The 20,136-nt window shown below is 36.3% G+C and overlaps 4 protein-coding genes across 6 annotated transcripts in view; 2 read left to right on the plus strand and 2 right to left on the minus strand.

The window, feature by feature from the left end:
• Window positions 1-20,136, plus strand: part of LOC125670354 (solute carrier family 17 member 9-like) — a 960,148-nt gene that overhangs the window by 712,025 nt on the left and 227,987 nt on the right. The window lies entirely within an intron of this gene.
• Window positions 2,751-5,233, plus strand: LOC130054000 (probable ATP-dependent DNA helicase RecS). The gene is made up of 2 exons (XM_056161994.1): window positions 2,751-3,354; window positions 3,838-5,233. The coding sequence occupies exons 1-2, from the start codon at window positions 2,930-2,932 to the stop codon at window positions 4,718-4,720; spliced, it is 1,308 nt and encodes a 435-aa protein (XP_056017969.1). The 5' UTR covers window positions 2,751-2,929; the 3' UTR covers window positions 4,721-5,233.
• Window positions 5,456-6,578, minus strand: LOC130054002 (uncharacterized). Its single transcript, XM_056162001.1, has one exon. The coding sequence runs from the start codon at window positions 6,515-6,517 to the stop codon at window positions 5,573-5,575; it is 945 nt and encodes a 314-aa protein (XP_056017976.1). The 5' UTR covers window positions 6,518-6,578; the 3' UTR covers window positions 5,456-5,572.
• Window positions 5,456-12,329, minus strand: LOC125679035 (uncharacterized). 2 transcript variants are annotated; one of them, XM_048917933.2, is made up of 5 exons: window positions 11,733-12,329; window positions 10,358-10,819; window positions 8,938-9,166; window positions 6,930-7,051; window positions 5,456-6,581 (listed from the first exon to the last, which is right to left on the minus strand). In XM_048917933.2, exons 1-4 carry the CDS (start codon window positions 12,219-12,221, stop codon window positions 7,008-7,010), a joined length of 1,224 nt encoding a protein of 407 aa, XP_048773890.2. In that variant the 5' UTR covers window positions 12,222-12,329; the 3' UTR covers window positions 5,456-6,581; window positions 6,930-7,007. The 2 variants fall into 2 exon arrangements, with proteins under 2 accessions (XP_048773890.2, XP_048773889.2); XM_048917932.2 differs by lacking the exons at window positions 5,456-6,581; window positions 6,930-7,051 and having other exon boundaries at window positions 7,996-9,166.

Here is a 20,136-nt window from a genome sequence, read left to right on the forward strand (position 1 = left end):
TGTCACTGACACACACAGCATTTAATGCTATAACCCCAATGTTGTTTACTATTGGTTCAATACACACAGTTGTTTTACGTCCAGGTTTATGATGAGGTCCAACGACGTTGATAAAGGATACCGAGTTCGATGGAATGCACACACCCTCATTCGAAGAAATCCTTGCAAAGCCCTTCAATTCTCCAACTCTCGTTTTGGCCTCAATTGTGTTGATAAATGGGACATCAGATAGGAACAGGTCACGACACTGTGAGATAATGTTCATACCTATAAGTCCAGGTATTTCTCTACCACTCACATCCTTAACTATGAGAATCCCACGGTCTTTCACTGTGTGTCCATGCACCACTATGTCGGTTTCAATATATCCTATATACGGGATATCCAGTCCATTAGCTGCTCTTAGTGTTATGAATTGTTCCTGAATCACTGGAATTGTTGACAGATACTTATCATAAAATGACTCTGTAATAGTGATCATCATAGAGCCAGTGTCTAATAAACATTTCATGTCAATATTGCTAATGGTGATGACTACTGTTGGACAAGGTGCAATTACATTATTACTGTGCGAGCCAATTGTCAAACCCACTGCATGGCTCTCTGCAGTGAGCATCACTAGTTTTCCTTCTTGGGACAATTTCTCTTAATGTGTCCCTTCTCTTTGCAATGATAACACTGTACTGTTTTTGGGCGTGTTCCTTTAATGTCTGATAATTCTTCCCTCAAGTCACTCATTTCGCTTTTAAGAGTCTTCATAAGTTCTCTAATATCACCGTGATCATTTGCTTTTTCTGCATACACTGACTTCTGTCCTGTTCTTTGGTTCATCCTGATCCTGGGCTAAAGCAATCGCTTCTTCTCTTAAATCATGAAAAGTTATTGTATCATGTGTGCGAACGATCCTTTTCAGCTCCCAACGTAGCCATGACTCATAAACATTTTCCGCCAACTGATCCCTCAACATAATGTATCTTTCTTTCACGCGGGATTTATCTACCCTGAGAATTCGCTCCAGTTTTCCCATCAGTTCTAGAGAAAAATCTTGAAGAGACAGGCTGCGTGACTGTTTGGTGCTATAAAACTCGGACAATAGTTCAGAAACAGTTGCTCGTACACCAAAAACTTTCCTCAGAATCCCCAGGACTGCTTTCGGACTCTTTTTTTCTTCTGTTGGGCGAAACCGCATCTCCTTTGCAGGTCCCTCAAGATGACTAAGAACAAAGTCCACCTGTTCTTCCTGCGGTGTAGGACGTGTTTTCAGAATCCTGGTCATCTCCTCCGTGAACTCGTACACAGATACTCCATGACCTTTCTTCCCCTAAAACTTTTCTACCTTCCGCAGCTTTGGAGCAAACACAAGCTGTTGCACTCCCTCTGCTTTCTTCTCCAGCTTGACCTTCTCGAGTTCGGCCTTCAGGGCCTCCAGCTGGGCCTTGACTTCTTCGTCACTCATCTTGGATGTTGCTATCTGCCCACCGGCGACGCCATTTGTGAACGAGTGGATTGGTTCATAAAGTTTATTCACAAAAAAAAGGTGGCAGTGTACATGGAAACCCAACATGCGGCTAAAGAAGGCAGTAATTCACGTTCACGTAACTCACGCCATGTGAGGGGAACTCTATATACAGTGCCTAAAAACAAAACCCGGAATACGGAAAAATATGTTCCGGCGCACTCTACTACATAAATATAACTTTCAACATAAAAATCGTTGTCCACATTTCCAAGTCTCACGCGATATATCTAATGTATGGAAGCCCATAAATGTATATAATCCATAAAAAGGAAGCACATTGATTACTTTTGAGTATACAATGCAAAAATGGGGGAAACCCTGATAAATAATGGCTCGACTATTGAGAATATAACATATTACAAACAATAAACTAATTTATGAATAATTTAGATTACTGAATTGTATTAATCTACAATTGTAAAATAGATAAATATATTGTCATATGTAATATTGAACACCTTTTCAATTTTCAGCTTACTTATAAAGATGTCACATAAGACAGAGTCCCAAGAATGATAAAGGTATAGATTGTTTACTAGCTTTAAATGGTGCCTTTCATGGTTTCTATCGCTGGTGTTATAATAATTTACAAATATCAATTAGTTACTAGAAGTAAAACTTGAGCATTGGTGAAGTTGCGCCGAGTCAAGTGAACTGTAAGACTAAGAGACGTTCACTCAACCTGTGTTCACTATCGACATTTTTCCCCGCCCATAAATGTCTGTTCTGTAATGAAGAAACTCAGGTACAAGGAAAAAACACAAACTTGTTAAGTGTGTGACAAAAACAGTAGAAGACATTTAAAAAACTCTGCATACAATAAAAGTGACTATAACACAATACATTAGTTGGTTGATTGTACTGCTCCAGAATTTTTCACTCATATGGAAGCGTCACCATTGCCGATGAAGGGCTGCAAAAATTTAGGCTTATATGCTCGGCGCTTACAGCCATTGAGCAGGGAGGGATCTTTATCATGCCACACCTGCTGTGAAACGAGACCTAGGTTTTTGCGATCTCATCCAAAGGACCGCCCCATTTCGTCACCTATTACGATAAGCAAAGGGGTACCGAGGATCTATTTTAATCTAGATTCCCACGGAACAATGGTTTTCTTGCCCCATAATTCGCCACTTACGAAAAGCAAAAGGTACAGCTAAAGGACCTATCCCTTCTAACCCAGATACATACGGGACAACTATAAGTAAAGTTCAGTATATTGCATCGTCGGAAACCCACGGTTGATTACGCTTCGTTCCTCTCTCCATCACCCGTGGGTCCATTCATACCTATTCGCTCGTTCTCATGAATAATTCATGAGGCAATTTGATTGGGCGCTTTACGTATACCCTGAGCGAATTCGTCCAATCAAAAAGACGCTTTCAGTCCAATTTCGGTATACAATTCAAAATGGCGATTGCTGAACGGTTCGGAATAAGCAAATTAAAGGATTTCCAAGAAGACACCATAAACAAGTTGTTAGAAGGAAGAGATGTATATTTGTCAATGAAGACAGGGGGCGGGAAAAGCTTATGTTATCAAGCTTTCCCATTGTTGTGGACTGAAAAACATCGAAATCCCTGCAATGTTTTAGTGATAACCCCTCTGATTTCAATAATGAAAGAGCAGTGCGAGTCTTTGATGTCACTTGGATTTACTGCGACCTACATCGGAAGAAACTCAGAAGAAGATGATCAAATAACAGATGAGAAGTTTCAGTTTTTATTTACCTCTCCGGAAGCGATTTTATCCGTTACGAAATGGCGTGAAATGGTGACCAGGAGCCAGCACTTCAAATTGATTGTTGTAGACGAGGCCCATACTGTTTTACGATGGTATGTTTTCAGAGAGAGAGAGAGAGAGAGAGAGAGAGAGAGAGAGAGAGAACAAGCATCCTCTAAGCATGTGCACTTATAATAACCTGTACTCAATATCAAAGGAGTCCAATTCAATATTAGCATTTATATGTAATTGTTTTAAAAATGTACTGTTGTTTCATGAGCTTTAGTGTATCATAATTTAACCAGATCCAGCACAATGACTGTCTTTATTTAGCTATAGCTTTATTAAGCTATGGGTGTCCAAGTACTGTACTTAACACACTCGTTTCTCACCGGTGGGACCAGAGTTTGATCCCTGTGGTCAAACAGTACACAGTGGGATCAGTTCTCCACGGTCAAAGATGCTTAAAACAGCTTTATAAAGTTATAAGGCTAAATAAAGCTGTATAGCTTAATAAACAGCTGATAGAGATTGTGCTGGACCTGTTAACCATGAGCAAGTTTTGCAAAATGAAGAGTTTTCTATTTTTATTTCAGGGGAGAAAGTGGTTGCAGAGGTGATGAACCTTTCAGAGTGTGGTATGGTAAAATTGGAGAAATACGATCCCTGATTCAATGCCCTATTTTACTGATAACTGCAACTGCTAACAAGGCAGCTAGATCTGACCTGAAGAGAAAGTTTGCCATGAATGATTGCTTTGAATTGATTGACAATCCTGATAGAGACAATATTAAACTCTTTGTGAAAAAGGTCAAAAGTACAATACCAATAGCAGATTTATTCTTGTTTTTAGTAAGATTATTGAAGGAAAAAAAAGAGCTATGTGAACGTTATATTATTTTTTGTCCTTCTATCAAGTTATGTGGAGATGTATTTAGTGCATTTAAGATGGAAAAAACTCAGAACATTGATATGTATCATTCAAAAACAATTGAAACTGTAAAAGAAAATATTAAACAGGATATGCAGGATGAAAATGGTAAAATAAGAGTATTGATTGCAACAAGTGCTGCAGGAATGGGGGTTAATTTTAAAGGTGTAAACAATGTAATTCACTTTGGTCCACCAAAGGATATGGATTCTTTTGTACAGCAGTTAGGTAGAGCAGGACGAGATGGTTCACAAACAGCAATGGCCTTATTACTTTATAATTCAAGACAATGCAAAAATTTAGATGATGATATGAAAAAGTACATTGATAACTCGGATAAGTGCAGGAGACAAGTTATGTTGTCTGCGTACAACTATGATCCAGCAGAAAACAGAGTGAAGCATTTATGTTGCGATATATGTAATGCTAGTTGCTCATGCGGAAAAGACAATTGTAATGATTATGAACATTCATTCATGGATTATGAGGAACTACAAGAAACATCTTCTGATAACTCTGAGAGTGAAAGTGATACTGATTCTTTCTAATTGCTTGTATTTAACCATTTAATATTGTCTGAAAGACTACTAGTAATGTTCAGTATTTGTCAAGTTATTGACGTGTAAAAAAAGAGCATTAAATTTTTGGCTGTTATTTTTATACTGTAGTTCAGAGTTGGACGAAATTTCAATATTGACCTTTGATATCTGCCAAATATTTGTGATATGAAGAATTTTCTATCTCAGGTTATTTGTATAATCAAAATATTATATATGGAAAATATGTCCATTTTATTAAAACCCTTCTGAAAAATTGTGGTATATTTCTGTCCCCTCTCATTTTTTCTACAGATTATGCAGACATGAAAGATAATTGTGTGAACATGCAAGAACATTCTGTTCATATAAATAAGTCAAATGTTACGATAAGTATGTCACAAGAATCAACATAATAATCTTGCTTGTTGACATAAGTATATTTCAAATTACATATTAATTTTTCATGTTAATTAAGTTGCATACCATGATGTACATGAGGTAATAAATTGCCATTAGTGGTCATTGTTCGTTGTTTTCATATCAAGGGAAAAAACCAATTACCTTATTTTACCACTTTTTAATCATAGCAAAAATATCTTAAGTGCAGTAGTAGATGAAGTTAGATCCCATTCATTTGTGTGGCATGTCATGTATGTGATGAATAACAATACATGATGAGTAATATAAAGTGGTGTGTGTACTTTTATACAAACTGGTCATAAAAATAAAAATAATAAACCTTCATTTGAGTAAATACCAATTTATTAACATCAGATATATGTAATCTTAGTTGTAAACTCCCAATCTACTCCATTTATACTCTGATATTTTGAACACTTAACATGTTCAAGTATCATTACATTATTTCATATACTGATTGGCAACTTCTCTCTGATGAAAAATCCACTCATGCAAATCTTTACAGTCAATACCACTGATTGGATCTTTAAAATTGTGGAAACTTGACCATGTTAAGTCTTTAACGAAGTCTTTAGATCTTAAGCAGTTTATAACGGCCACAATGTCCTTCATCTTGTCAACCACTGGTCGACTGCTTTTGGATCTTGCTGTTTTTGTGGACGACATAAGACTCTCTTTTACAGCATCAATGACTTGAGTAGTCATACAGATTTGTTTTGCTGACTTATATGACTTGTTAGAACCCTGAGTGTTCAACTGGCTCTTTATATTGCCCACTTGTAACTCAACACATTTATCATTGGGAATACACTGTCCAGTTCCACCTTTTAAATTTACTGTCATATTCCATTTGTATTCGAAACTCAGCTCAGGACTTAGAAGATAAATGTAGCAAAGAGTTCTGAAAAGCCAGATTTTATACTTTGAGTGCTTCAGTCCTGATGCGAATAACCACTCAAAATACACATTTCGTACGATTCTATCACCATCACCCATTCGATACGAGTCGCAGGTGTCTCTGTGTAGCAAAGACATGAATAGAAAAGTCTGTATGGGATTGTAACACACAGAGTTTCCCTTCGGAATATGAAATTTCCAATGATGTTTCTTTTCTAGATGTTTTTTAAGCCAGCCTCTTTTATGATATTGTTTTCCACATACTGCACATAAAAAGAAATCAGCAGACTTCATAGCATCAAGGTTATTTACATCACCGTCCAGAGCCCCCATGTCGTCAACGATATCCTGAAAGGAAACTTTGCTTACTTTCAGCTCATTCAAAACTCTTTCTGCTGCATTCAGAAGCCACTCATTTTTCTGATTATCAGACATCAACGAAAACAAGGGTATCGGATTAGGTGTACAACTCAAATCCTCCATTTGCATGAGATCTAGAAATGCTGCAACAATGTACGAGTCTGTGATGTCTGTTATGAAGTCATGATGTGCTCTGAATAATTAAATAAAGTAATAATAGCAAACTTTCAAGTTTTAACAAGTGGCCCACAGGCCATAACAGTCACCTGGATATAGCTTTTTGTAGTTTTCAAGAAGTTAAAAATGTATATAATTGTTAACATGCAACGGATAAAGACGAATGGCAATAGGTCTCCTGGGTGACTTAAAAATAGGCACTACTAAAATTCATCCATTTTGTATGATTCTGATAATACATATTACAGGTTCGATGCAATGTATATATTTTGGAATGTAACAACCCAATTTTAACACTTATAAAAGGAATTGTCATATCAAGAAATTAATGAAGTACATGTGTGACATGTATGACTAGCAATACCTGTAGCTTGAATTGACTTCTTCAGGGCCAGAAACATTTCGTCTATTAATCAGATTCCGCAACTGGTATAAAGACCCTTTATCTGCACTGCTTTTCTCTTTGTAGAAGAGCTGATAAATTCCCTGCACAAAGAAAAGTGAACAAGGTTATTCAAAGAAGAATAGCAACAACCAAAATATTTGTAGCTTAAAAATTCAGATTGTTTAACCAATGGTTCTATTTGTTACTTTATAAAATTTTACAAAGGCAAAAAGAGCTCAAAAATTATTAACTACTATATATTACATTTATAGCCCTTTTCAAAAGCCTGAATGGCAGGTTTGTTTTTAAAAAATGCAGCATTATTATGAAATATGTATCATGAAAATTCCAAACAATGCAAGAAGTAATTATATCAATCTAATTACTCTATATTTTAACAAGATTTCTATAATTGAAACAAAAAATATGAATGTAAAATGAAACAAACACAAAATTAACATTTCAAAACAAGAGGCCCATGAGCCACATCGCTCTGAGTCATCTTAACAATAATTCATATTTAAAAACTTTTCATATTTATTAGCATGTAAAACTTTGATCCCCTACTGTGGCATCATCCTAACCCGTGGGCCATAATTTTAAAAAACTTAAATCTGCAATATATCAGGAAGCTTCCATGTAAATTCCAACTTTTCTGGTTTTTCTGATTGTTGGAAAGAAGATTTTTGATTGAACCATATTTGCATTTTTGTGATTATCTCCCCCTTGAAAGGGGTATGGCCCTTCAATTGAACTGATATTTTGAATTCCCTTCACCCAAAGATGATTTGTACCAATTTTAATTTAAATTGGCCTGGTGGTTCTGAAGAAGTTTAAATGTGAAAGTTTACAGACAGACGGACAACAGGTGATCAGAAAAGCTTACTTGAGCTAAAAAACTATAATAAGGTAACAATTTGGCTAGGGTTTGTGGTAACATTATCGGGAAACTCATGACTGTTTTAGATACTGCAGTTCCATGTTCAAATTAGTTATAATGTACTGGTCAATGATTGAAAAGATCAATGGGAAGGGGGGGGGGGGGATCTGGAAATAACAGGATTTGAATCTTAAATATTCCTATTCATATAGGGGAGAAAAGTACAGAAAAATATAGCATTACTTACATGTACCTTTAGAATTAATCTCCAGAAAGAAACTATATTTTGGGGATTGGATAAAAACTCTGAAGGTGGCTAATAGTTGTGTTAGAGGAACATGTTTGAACATGGAACTACAGCATCTAAAACAGTCATGAGTTAGAGATATCTATTATTAGTATTCATTAGTCAAAAATTTAAGGAATGGTAATATGGGCCTTAATAAACAACAACTGTAATTTTCAACAAAACTCCAAACTGCTTTCAACTGATGTTAAATTATACCAGAAGGAAGTTCATCTCTCTATGTAGACCCTCTGGTCTGTGAATTACTCCCAATAAAGACTCATACTCAGAAGGGCTGTTCTGCATTGCTTCTTGAGCACTAAATGCCCTTTCGTTTGTCAGGACATCCCCACCAAAAACTACCTTTTCCAAAACATTTTTTTCAGGATTTTCCCTAACATGTGGAACAGCAAGTTGATGAACTCTTTGGAGAATTTCTATCATTCCTTGTGAGCTATTCTCACTGGCATCTACTAAATCACAGTTCAGAAAAACAGATTTCTTTCTCATTTGGTCCATATACATGTGCTCTATATACTTGGGAAAATTTGTAATATGTAACTGCAGAAAAGGAACATAATGCATAAGAACATTAGCCACATGAAATTTGAAATTGGACATTAAAGAATTCAACTGTTCACTTGATGGGATCCAGTTCACAGCATTCAATGTTGGGAAATCCACAGGCGGATCAAAGGGGACCTTGGATTCATCAAAAGTGATTTGTTTCTCTTTGACCAAAACTAGAAACCAGTGTAAACTTTTCTTTTGATTTTGCAAGCTCATTTTAGAAGGGGTGATTGTAATATCTAGATTGTCACCTAGTATTTCAATTGGTCTCAGCTTTTTGTTACATGTAACTTCCTCTGCATCCATTTGTTCTTCTGCAGCAGTTTCATTCCCCATCTCATGCCTGCTTTCAATCTCCTCAACATAAGATGTCATCATTGAATGGAGTCGATTTTCTTGCTGCTTCACAAGCTCTTTTGTTTTCTTGTGTAGACTTGTAGGGGAAATTGTTATTCCCAAGTCATGAATGATATTCATTCCCTGAAATTCAGATGTATTTCTTTTTTAAAACTTACAAACAAGAGGCCCATGGGCCTTAACTGTCACCTGAGTATCACAGCCCATACAGAGCCTCAAATTTCTATATAAGCATCAATATGGAGTCTTTTGTGCACATATTCATGATATTTCAAAATACACACAATTCATATTTACTTACAGAATAAGGAAAATGGAAGTTTAGAGGATATAAATCATATCAACATTTCCTAATTGTATTTTTAAACATTTTCATTTTTCATTATATGTGGCCATATTGGCCCCACCCTAGGACCTGAACCCCATACACAGGAGCCTAAAATTTCACAATTTAAGTAGAGAGCTTTATGCACATCATAATCATGCATTTAGTTTATCTCAATTATACATAGGAGTAGAGAAGAAGAGTTTCTAAGATTTAATATATTTTCACTATTTGGCCTAGGGCCTGACCCATCATCATATTTTCAATTTTGGTAAAGGGCTACCTGCTCATTCTGAATATCCATTTAGTTACAATTTAGTATCAATAGCATTAAAAATGTCATTAAAATGTTTTACACAAAAATTCTATATGCCAAATCTTGCCCCACCCTGAAGTCAGAACCCTTATACCAGTGATCATGAAAGTTACAATTTTGTTAGAGGCTCTACATTACTATGCATTTAATTTTTCCCATACATGTGTAGTTGTAAAGAAGATTTTTGAAAATTGGTAAAATTTTGGGCAGTTTTTGTCACGCCCTAGGGGAAATTTAAAATTTATGTCCCCTTGTCCCAATGATGCTTCATACCAAATTTGAAAAGAATTGGAATGGTAGTTATCAAGGAAGAAGTTAAAGATGTTTAATTGTTAACTCACGACGGAAGACGCAAGACGACGGATGCAAAACAATTGCAAAATGTGACCTACATGCAAGTCTACTCAGGCGACCTAAAAATTTACTTGTACATTGGTAACTACAGTTTATCTGATTCGAACACTTAATTCAATTTCATGCAAATTTAATTACCAGATACATTACACAACCCAAATTCAAACTGGCTAAATGTAGCACTGGATCCTCGAAAGTACTACCTCCTGCAGGCCTTTTTGATTGTAGGTCATACTTGTGATACAGCAATTAAATAACATACACATGGAGACTTATAAATATAGATGTCATTTACAACACTTTTTAAATTTTATAATACCTCTCTGTTCAAGCCACATTTCTGGAGAATTAAGCCTAGTATGTATTGCAACTGGTTAATGGTCTGTGATCTTCCATACAAAAGTACAGCAAGGGATGTAAGCATCTGTGGTAGGTTTTTCTTCTTTTGCAAGCCAACAACACTGCTAAATACTGAATACAGATATGGTGCCTTTAGTTGGAGCTGCTGACTTGTACATTTCCAGTCAAATTTTATAAGTTTTTCATTGTTGGATGCATGTCCTTTGAATATTTCACTATCCTTTTTTGAAATATGTTTTATTTCATTTAGTATCACATTTTTAACAATGTCAAACATTTCCTTCTTGTAATTTTCATTCAAACTTAAATTCTTCAGCACTGCTCGAGGTGAGGCATTATTCAGCAATGACTTTAAAGCTGCCTGCTCGTGTTCTTCTTTGATAATCTTTAATCTTTCAACACCACTGTACTTCACTATTATCTGTATAAAGATGTAAATGTTCATTTATAAGAAAATCCATTCAAAGTAAAATAAGTTCAGGGGCGCCAGTCGTCGCCCCAATAATTTTGCCCCCCCCCCCCCAATAAAAAGATAATAAAAATAAATTTTTAAAAACAAAATTAAAAACTTTGTAATGGTGATATTTACTCATTGGAGTGGTGAGTATAAGGGCGACCTGTGGTCAATGGAGCGACAAGTGTGAAAGCTATTGTTTACACAGATGCAAAAGGGAATGTACATGTATGTCTGTATACCTGTACAGGTGGGTGTAAACAATAAAAGGGGCTTCAATGCTGTAAGAACAGGTTTGCTACAAATTGTTCATTGTCTGATTAATTGGTAGATCGATGTTTGGAAGCTTTAATGATTCTGGGTTGTAAGTCATTAAAAATTATCAAAAAATATTAGAATTAAGAAGCATACATATAAATTAAAGGAAAATACTGAAAATTAGTTAAATTCAACGTCTAAAACAACTTGTTGAGATTTTTTCTACCTTTGTCACACATATTCCTGCATTTCAATTTTAAAACAATAGAAGGATTAACAAGTATTGATAAACTTGTTTATCTTAATTTCTTAAGTGTTGCGTTCTTTCAATTCAACCCTTCTTGGTTTAAACGTTCCATACCTATGGTTACATTATGACGAAATATCAAAATATTACATTTTATCTACTCTAGGATATTTTAAACAGACATGACAGAAACAAATCTTATGTATTACATGTATTGAAATCATTGCACGGTTCAAATACATTACGCTAAACATGATATTTGTGAAAGTATTTTTTAAATCTTCATTTTCACCCCTCTTATTTTCAGACAAAAGATCATGGAACATTAAAGAAATACCCCCCCCCCCCCAAATGATATTTTTAAAAAATAATTACCTTCACGTCAAATTCCTCAGACTGGTCTTTCGTTTGAGTACACTCATCAATCTTTTTATCATCGTGGCACTTTACAGGTTCAACTCTTCTTTTGCTTGAAGAACTAGGACTTAAAAACAAACCCTTTTTTACTTTTGATTTTGGAGTTGGGGTGAGTTTTAATGAACTTAACACTCGTTTTGTCCCTTTAGGCGTTGACAGTTTGTCTTTAAGACTTCGAACACCTGTCATATCTTTCAACGTGGATAACAGCTTATCTCGTTCGTCTTTTATGCTAATTAATTTAGTTTTCAGATCGTTGTTGAGCTTTTGAACGCGGTTGAGCTTGTTGGCACAGGAATTACATGCAAATCCTTTTATGCTTGGAACGCACATAAGTTTGTACACATCCTTGTACTGTTCCTGACTCGTGGCTGACGATAGAGACCTGTATGATCGGTCAGTGATGGTCTTTTGGCAAAGCACGCAATATTTTACAGGCGCGGCCATATTTGCTGTGGTAGCAGTTAAGTAATGCTACCTTTAAAAACAGAAGAGTTCCGTTATTATAACGATTACTTTGATTGGACAATATTTTTAGATATTATTCATGAGAACGAGCGAATAGTTATGAATGGACCCACGGGTGATGGAGAGAGGAACGAAGCGTAATCAACCGTGGGTTTCCGACGATGAGTATATTGGTTTGGTTGCTAAAGGGGGGAATTTGTTTTATCCAACCTGTAGAAAAACGTACACCAAGTCCGATGATCTAAACAAGTCAGAACCTAAAATTGATATAATTTTTGAGCAACATGGAAAGGCATTTGACTTTTTCCGAATATATGGAGATAAATATCGTGTAGAATTATGTGGTTGAAAGTATGACAAAGCTCAGAGAGAGAGATACCTGTCATTTATCCTGATTCATATAACAGTGATTACAAAACTTGAAACCTAAAGAAAAAACACAAAGAAAATTTGGTAGCAAAATTGAATTTCGGAAAACTCCAAAGGCGAACTTATATAATCTGCATGTGTTACTACTGAATTGAGTCTGCATTTGCGTTAGCCCTTTCAAGTCAAAGAATCTGCTATAATAATCAAAAGGTAAATTTCTGACTGCCACAAAATTGCCATGCAATATACAACTTACCGTGGCCACCTCTCCATCATCTCTGAATACATGTGTATATCATATCTCATTGCATGTCTCTCTCAAGTCGTATCAGACAACCCATCTTATTTTCAATGGCAAAAAGGTTTCCCAAATCGTACTCTCAGGACATACGTGTTTCAGCTATGAATGGCAAATGGATATTACCTAAGCACCTCACGTTTAAAATGACTATGCACCATCTGACGAGAGTACTAAGTTAATTACACTATCAAACATGTTATGTCACTGTAGATTGATTGTTTGTATCTTGCTTAACGTCCCTCTCAAGAATTTTTCACTCACATGGAGACGTCACCAAGACCGGTGAAGGGCTTCAAATTTAGGCCTTTACTCGGCGCTTACGGCCATTGAGTAGTGAGGGTTATTTAGCGTGCCACACCCACTGCGACACGGGGCATCCGTTTTTAAGGACTCGTGATATTCACATCTGATGCCGAGCATTTGGCGATGGAACTGTCACTACCTGTTATAACAATTTATGATATGTCGTACAGCCTCATAACTACATACGTGCGATGATTTAATAGCGGTTTTATGAGATGGAAAAAAATATTGTAATTCGGACCATACAGCTTTAACGTCTCGCTCGAGAACTTTTCACTCATATTGAGACGTCACCAAGACCGGTGAAGGGCTTCAAATTTAGGCCTATGCTGGGTGCTTACGGCTATTGAGCAGCGAGGGTTCTTTGGCGTGCCACACCTACTATGACACGGGTCATCCGATTTTAAGGTCATCTCCGAGGACCCGTGACATTCACACCTGATGCCGAGCGTTTTAACGACTTAGGTTTGTCGCGGCAGTAGTTTCAAACTATTGAGTCTGTGAGTAACTTCTACAACCGGCCGCGAAATTATTTGATTTTAAATCGATGTTTACAAATAACCGCGTCACTCTGCCACTTCAAGTGACAGTCACGTGACCAGTTCAAACTTTCAGATCATCGGTGGTCTTATCTGTGTAAAGCTGTGTATTTTTTTTTTTTATAACAGTACCGTATCATAAGTTTAATAGAAATAGAAATATCAAATACCTCTTAGTAATTCGTTGTTTTACGCTCTTTCAGCCTGAAAACTAGACAGTAATACATCATGTTGGGATTCCCCTGACGCGCGTGGGTCTATTTATAGACGTCTATTATATGTACCTACTATATTTACTTTCTAAATATTCGCACTGTTTTCTTTTACATGCAGATGTTTTCAAGCATGTAATTAAGGGAAAGTGAATAACTTTATAAAGTAATTAATCTGCTTTAAAGTAATTATGTACAAAAATAATACATGAACATCGGGTCATACAGCTTTAAGCAAGATACAATCAATCAATCAATCATGCAATGCGATTACAAATTCTGGATTAATATTGTATGCAAGAATATCTCTTACTAATAACTCAGTAATTCATTTACCTCGCTTTAATGTCAAACAACTTGATATATAAACAAGGGGTTAAGTTCTTTAATGCAAAAAACATTTTTGCAAATGTCCATATTGTGTTTGTAAGATTCTCGAAGTTTTTCCATTTTTAAACAATACTTTAATTACAAATCATGAGTTTGCCCCACAACTTGAAAAGGTTCCCTTGCATTAATGTCAAACAATCTTTTCACAATTCAAGGGTTACATACTTTCAAAAAATAATTGTTTTCAAAGGTCCATATTATTTATAAATGATCACGTCCTATATCAAGGATCATTTATTCAAATACTTACCTCATCATGATGAAAAGTATCCAGTGCTTGTTCTTTATGATGGACACAGGAGTCACATATCTATAGGACTTATTGTTTTACCACCCTATTGTAGTCATCTTCAGCCTTTAGATGTGAGGTGCTATGGACCTTTCGAGACTACCTGGAACTCTGCGTGCCACAGACATTTTAGGGAATCTGGTGGAAATGTCATAACGAGGTTTGATGTCTGTAAAATTGCCTGCAAAGTTTATGCTGCCACACTGACACCATCCAATATTGAGGTAGCTTTTAGAAAATGTGGAATTTATCATATCCCTATGACCTAACTGTAGTCTCAGATTCCCTTGTTGCCCCATCACTTACTTTGACAGTCATTTCTTCGGAAGTTCCTCCACCATATCACCGAATTCAAGCTCAAGTACCAGTAGTGAAGACAAGGAAAATGAACAATCAAAGGAAAAAAAAATTTTGGAATGCAAAGGAGGCCAGATTCCTCAAAACATAAAAACAGCTAAAGTACGTAAAACATTGAGTAAAGTGGTTGCTGGGAAGCCAATTACGGATGATGGTGTTCTTCAACAGATGAAGACTCGTATAGAGTATCAGTCATCAGGTTCTAAAAAAGAGAAAAAGCGTTACATCCATGAATAGTTCTCAATCTACTTCAGCGACAGTTCCAGGACCCTCTCATCTCATCACTAAAAAGAAAAAATTACAGCCTAAACCAACAGCACCATTGCAGCTTGATTCTCCCTCAGATTCAGGTGTCGCTGATGATGAAAAGTGGTGCGTTTGCAATAGGTTATATCCCAAAGATATGAATGCTTTGAACTACATTAAAATTGTTTCTTGGGGTAAGTGTGGTTCCTGGGTACATTTGCAGTTTTGTACAAATGTCAAAGCTATTAGAAGGGGTGCAAAATTCTTTTGCCCTCGATGTGACTCAGAAAATAATTAAAAGAACGCCTCAAAATGAATTGTTTTTACCTCTAGATAAGTTTGAAATTCGTTTTGAACTAAACTGACAATTAGTTATTATGTGACAAAAATTTCATTTTTATAACTTTGAACGACCAAAAAAGTGAACTTTAATTGTCATGTATGGGCTACCGTACATACCAAATGCCTCATTTGCATAACGTCGAAAATTGGTGACGTACTACGCACGCTACTCATGGTAAGTGTCAGTCATATTTGTTTACTTTGTTGCAGAAAGGATACAATAGTGAACAACGAGGAATTGCGAAATTAAAACTGTATATGATGGATTTAAAAGCACATAGGTGAGATAAAGATCTATTCAACCTTTCGTCCGCACGAAGCGAATTTATCCTTACACCGTCGAAAACTGGTAGCGCCGGGGTAATCAATATTCTTCACCTTTCATCTATACATTTCAAAATGGGTCCCTTTGCGTGGTCAACCCAAGGGTCAAAAGGGAATAAATCTTTATGTTACCAAATGTGTGAGCGTGCAAGTTTAGGTGAGTTATAGTCCTTTCTATGCAAATGAGAATTAGGAAAACAAACAAGAATCCCCCACTTTTTTAATATTCCCTTCTGACAGTGACGTTACTGTAGGCATAACCTGACGTCACTGCAACAGTTTTTGCGACGTCATATTAGTTTGACGCACCCTACGCATTCGGCAGATTCCGGTACCCTACATCTACATCATGTTAGATGGAATCGACCGAGGTGGTCGGAGTGGCACCATACGGTGCAATCGTCCTTTTCCGTAACCAGTAAGAAGACTCGAACGAGGATCGGCGCAAGAATTGCATCAAATCAATGCATTTCTTCGCCGGAAGCGCGCCAGTGGATGAGGTTAGAAGGCCAGAACCGAATCCCTGTATAATATGTTATTTAGATTTTCACCACAAATGCAGTTTTGGTATCATTAACGTCTTATTCATTCTAATATATTAACATTTAAGTGGAAATTGCTTGTGGTAAAATACCTTAGATATGTATGATATCTTAGATGCATTTGAAAGCTCGCGTTTCATATTGTAACGTACGACTGTGAGGTCATAGTTACATTTGTGTAGACATGGCAACATCCTCTGATGGCGGCGATCCGCATACGAGGTTTATTTGCGGTTACGAAAATAGCCGAGTAGTTACGATTGCATACGGTGCAGACAATCTAACTACTCGGCTATTTCCATAACCGCAATTAAACCTCGTATGTGGATTGACGCCATCAGAGGATGTTGCCATGTGTACATAAATGGGGTGGTCCTTCGGTAAACTGGTACCCTGTTGACCTCGCTTCTCTCGTGTACAACAGGTAAGCGCCAATTTTTGACAGCCAGGATTTGGGGCTGTATCGTTATCTCAAGCGTATAACGAGAGTTCCTTTCAAACAACAACGACGCTAACTTTGACGTCACAGTCGACTACACTACGTTCAAACTCCCCGTCGAGGCCTCATTACGTCACCTACGAATAGACCTCTCCTATGTGACGCACCACAATATACAGATTTGTATATTGTGAGTCCGCGATTATCACGCAGGCAAATAACACTAAAGAAGTAGTTCGCAGTTAACAGTTTGAAGATATTGATATTAAGAGCATTAATATAAAAGTATGGATTTTTTTTAACATAAAATGATCAAAAGATCATTAAAAAGTAGGGAGACTCTGTTCAAATTATTGTGTAAAGTAATGAACTTGATGTTTACGTTCTTGTTTTGAAAGTTGTTTACGTTTGACGTTATGTTTTTTCGTCATTCTACAATGACGTCACAGTATACGCGGCCTAAGAAATCGCTATCCCATAATGCCTAAGTGGAAGAGTTTGGTTTGTGAGCAAACGAACTCTGGTGGAAGTTTGCACTACGTTATGAATATACAGTGAAGTAGGCCGATGAAGCGCGAAACTTCGTAACGTAGCGCAGTAGACTTTGACGTCATAACTAGACTACAACGACTCTACCATTTGGAATCTCTCTTGTGAGACATAAAAATCAACTGACCAATGAAATCTGCTCATTTGGGCTAACCAAAGTACCGCTTACCCGTTGTTTGTGTGTAGCACCAATCATCGGGGAACCAGTTTAGTCCTTCGGATGAGACCGGAAAAACCGAGGTCCCGTGTCGCAGCAGGTGTGGCACGATAAAGATCCCTCCCTGCTCAATGGCCATAAGCGCCGAGCATAGGCCTAAATTTTGCAACACTTCAACGGCAGTGGTGATGTCTCCATATGAGTGAAATATTCTCGAGAGGGACGTAAAACAATATTCAATCAAAATATTGAATCCAAGGGCAATAACTCTGTTTTTATTGATTTCTTTATCAAGTCTATTACGCGATAGGTTTCCTTTAATTTTACAGACATTTTGTATATTTTTGTGAAGAAACAGTTTCATGAAATTGTTATGAATGGAAGGTGAAGATAACGAACAATGATCAATCTCATAACTCCTATAAGCAATACAAAATAGATAGTTGGACAAACACGGAACCCTGGACACACCAGAGGTGGGATCAGGTGCCTAGGAGGAGTAAGTATCCCCTGTTGACCGGTCACACCCGCCGTGAGCCCTATATCCTGATCAGGTAAACGGAGTTTATTATATTATTATTATTATATCAGGGCCGTAACTGCCGATGAGGCAGACGAGGCAACTGCCTCGTCTGATTTTTTGGCAAAAAAGAAAATAAAAGTCAGAGAAAAAGAGGAAATGAAGAGGGAAAATTGAGTAGGAATAGTTAAACTTATAATGACAGGTGTTTACTTCAACTTGATGTTCTTTGCGGCGTTTAAAAACATGGTGCAGGGCAACGATGACTGAGAATCGACTGTGTGGTTTAGCCATGTTGCATGTTCACCGTAATGACAATGCAGGGAAAGTGAGTCCAGAAGCTGTGTTAAAAAGATGGGATCTCAGTGGAACTAGAAAGATCGAACTTGCATTCACAGACACTGACTAATTAATAAAAATTATCAAACAAATCAAGATGTGTTAATATTTTTAGTGAAGCTTTGACAAGAGACATTTGTTCTGCTTGCTATCAAATGGCTAATCCTTAATTTAATATAAATGTTATATTATAGGATATATGTTTAAAATGAAGACAAGCACCTTTGTCTTTGACACCATATTACGATTCTTTACATAGTACAAATGAAACACAAACATGATAAATTGGGATTTAAAAAGTGTCATTTTCAGTCGTAAAGTCAATCGGCGGCCCCCAATCCCCTGCCTCCCCTGATTTAGAACCCTACTTACGGCCCTGTATATTATGCTATTATATCGTCATAACAAGTTTTTTAAAATGTTGATAACACTGTTTAAGGAAAATAGCAATTTTCTGCCGTTGATATATGATTCTGTAGGTTATATGTATGTCTCTCATCTTAAAAAGTGTGATGACCTATATATTTTATTTGATAATTTGTTAGTTTTAACTCTAATGAATGGAAATAAATACACTTTCTACACTTGTATCAGTATGGAGTTACCTTAATCCAAGTAAAACTGAATTTGTTGGTTTTGAAAGTCGGCAAATGTTATCTCTTTCTTCTATCGCATCAATAGACGTAGTTGGAACAAATGTTCCAAGATCAACTTGCATGAAATACCGTGTATGCTATTTGGATGAGCAATTGAATTTCAAAAAAATTGTAAGCGAAAAATGCAGGACCATCTCGTTGAATATATTCCAAATTGGACAAATTCGTAAATACCTAATACAGGATTCGTGCAAACAGTTAATTATGGAACGCCGTTTTTGCCTTATAGTGTAAATCAGCCTTACGTTATGACGATACATCTTTCTATTATGTGGTTACATCATTATGTTATGTCGATACATCTTTATGTTATGTGGTTACATCATTATGTTATGTCGATACTTCTTTATGTTATGTGGTTACACCATTACGTTATGTTGATACCACTTTATGTTATGTGGTTACATCATTACGTTATGTGGTTACATCATTACGTTATGTCGATACCTCTTTATGTTATGTGGTAACATCATTACGTTATGTCGATACTTCTTTATGTTATGTGGTTACACCATTACGTTATGATGATACCTCTTTATGTTATGTGGTTACATCATTACGTTATGTCGATATTTCTTTATGTTATGTGGTTACATCATTACGTTATGTGGTTACATCATTACGTTATGTGGTTACATCATTACGTTATGTTGATGCTTCTTTATGTTATGTGGTTATATCATTACGTCATGTCGATACATCTTTATGTTATGTGGTTACATCATTACGTTATGTGGTTACATCATTATGTTATGTGGTTACATCATTATGTTATGTGCAAACATCATTATGTTATGATAAACTTTCATGTGATCGAGATCGAAAGAGATGCAAAATGGCGCGCTTAAATTCAAACGTTGTGTTTTCAGAATTATAACATTGTCTTGCCGGTGCCCTTTTTAAAAGTTGTCGTCTTTTCGTTATTTCGAGGCGAAAATACGACAAAATGAAATTAGCGACTGTATCAATTAAATAGCATGAAATAAACGCGAAGAAATCATTTGCCACTTGCATACTGAT

Source organism: Ostrea edulis, chromosome 4 (assembly GCF_947568905.1).
Source record: "Ostrea edulis chromosome 4, xbOstEdul1.1, whole genome shotgun sequence".
Lineage (NCBI taxonomy): Eukaryota > Metazoa > Mollusca > Bivalvia > Ostreida > Ostreidae > Ostrea > Ostrea edulis.

Bases quoted from the DNA above. Each gene is read 5' to 3' on its own strand.
- LOC130054002 (XM_056162001.1), bottom strand. From the start codon at position 6,517: ATGCAAATGGAGGATTTGAGTTGTACACCTAATCCGATACCCTTGTTT.
- LOC125679035 (XM_048917932.2), bottom strand. From the start codon at position 12,221: ATGGCCGCGCCTGTAAAATATTGCGTGCTTTGCCAAAAGACCATCACT. The intron at 10,820-11,732 runs GTAATTATTTTT...ATCTTTATACAG, and splicing joins CTGAGGAATTTGACGTGAAG to ATAATAGTGAAGTACAGTGG. The intron at 9,167-10,357 runs GTATTATAAAAT...TCTGAATTTCAG, and splicing joins AATGTGGCTTGAACAGAGAG to GGAATGAATATCATTCATGA.
- LOC130054000 (XM_056161994.1), top strand. From the start codon at position 2,930: ATGGCGATTGCTGAACGGTTCGGAATAAGCAAATTAAAGGATTTCCAA. The intron at 3,355-3,837 runs GTATGTTTTCAG...TTTTTATTTCAG, and splicing joins GCCCATACTGTTTTACGATG to GGGAGAAAGTGGTTGCAGAG.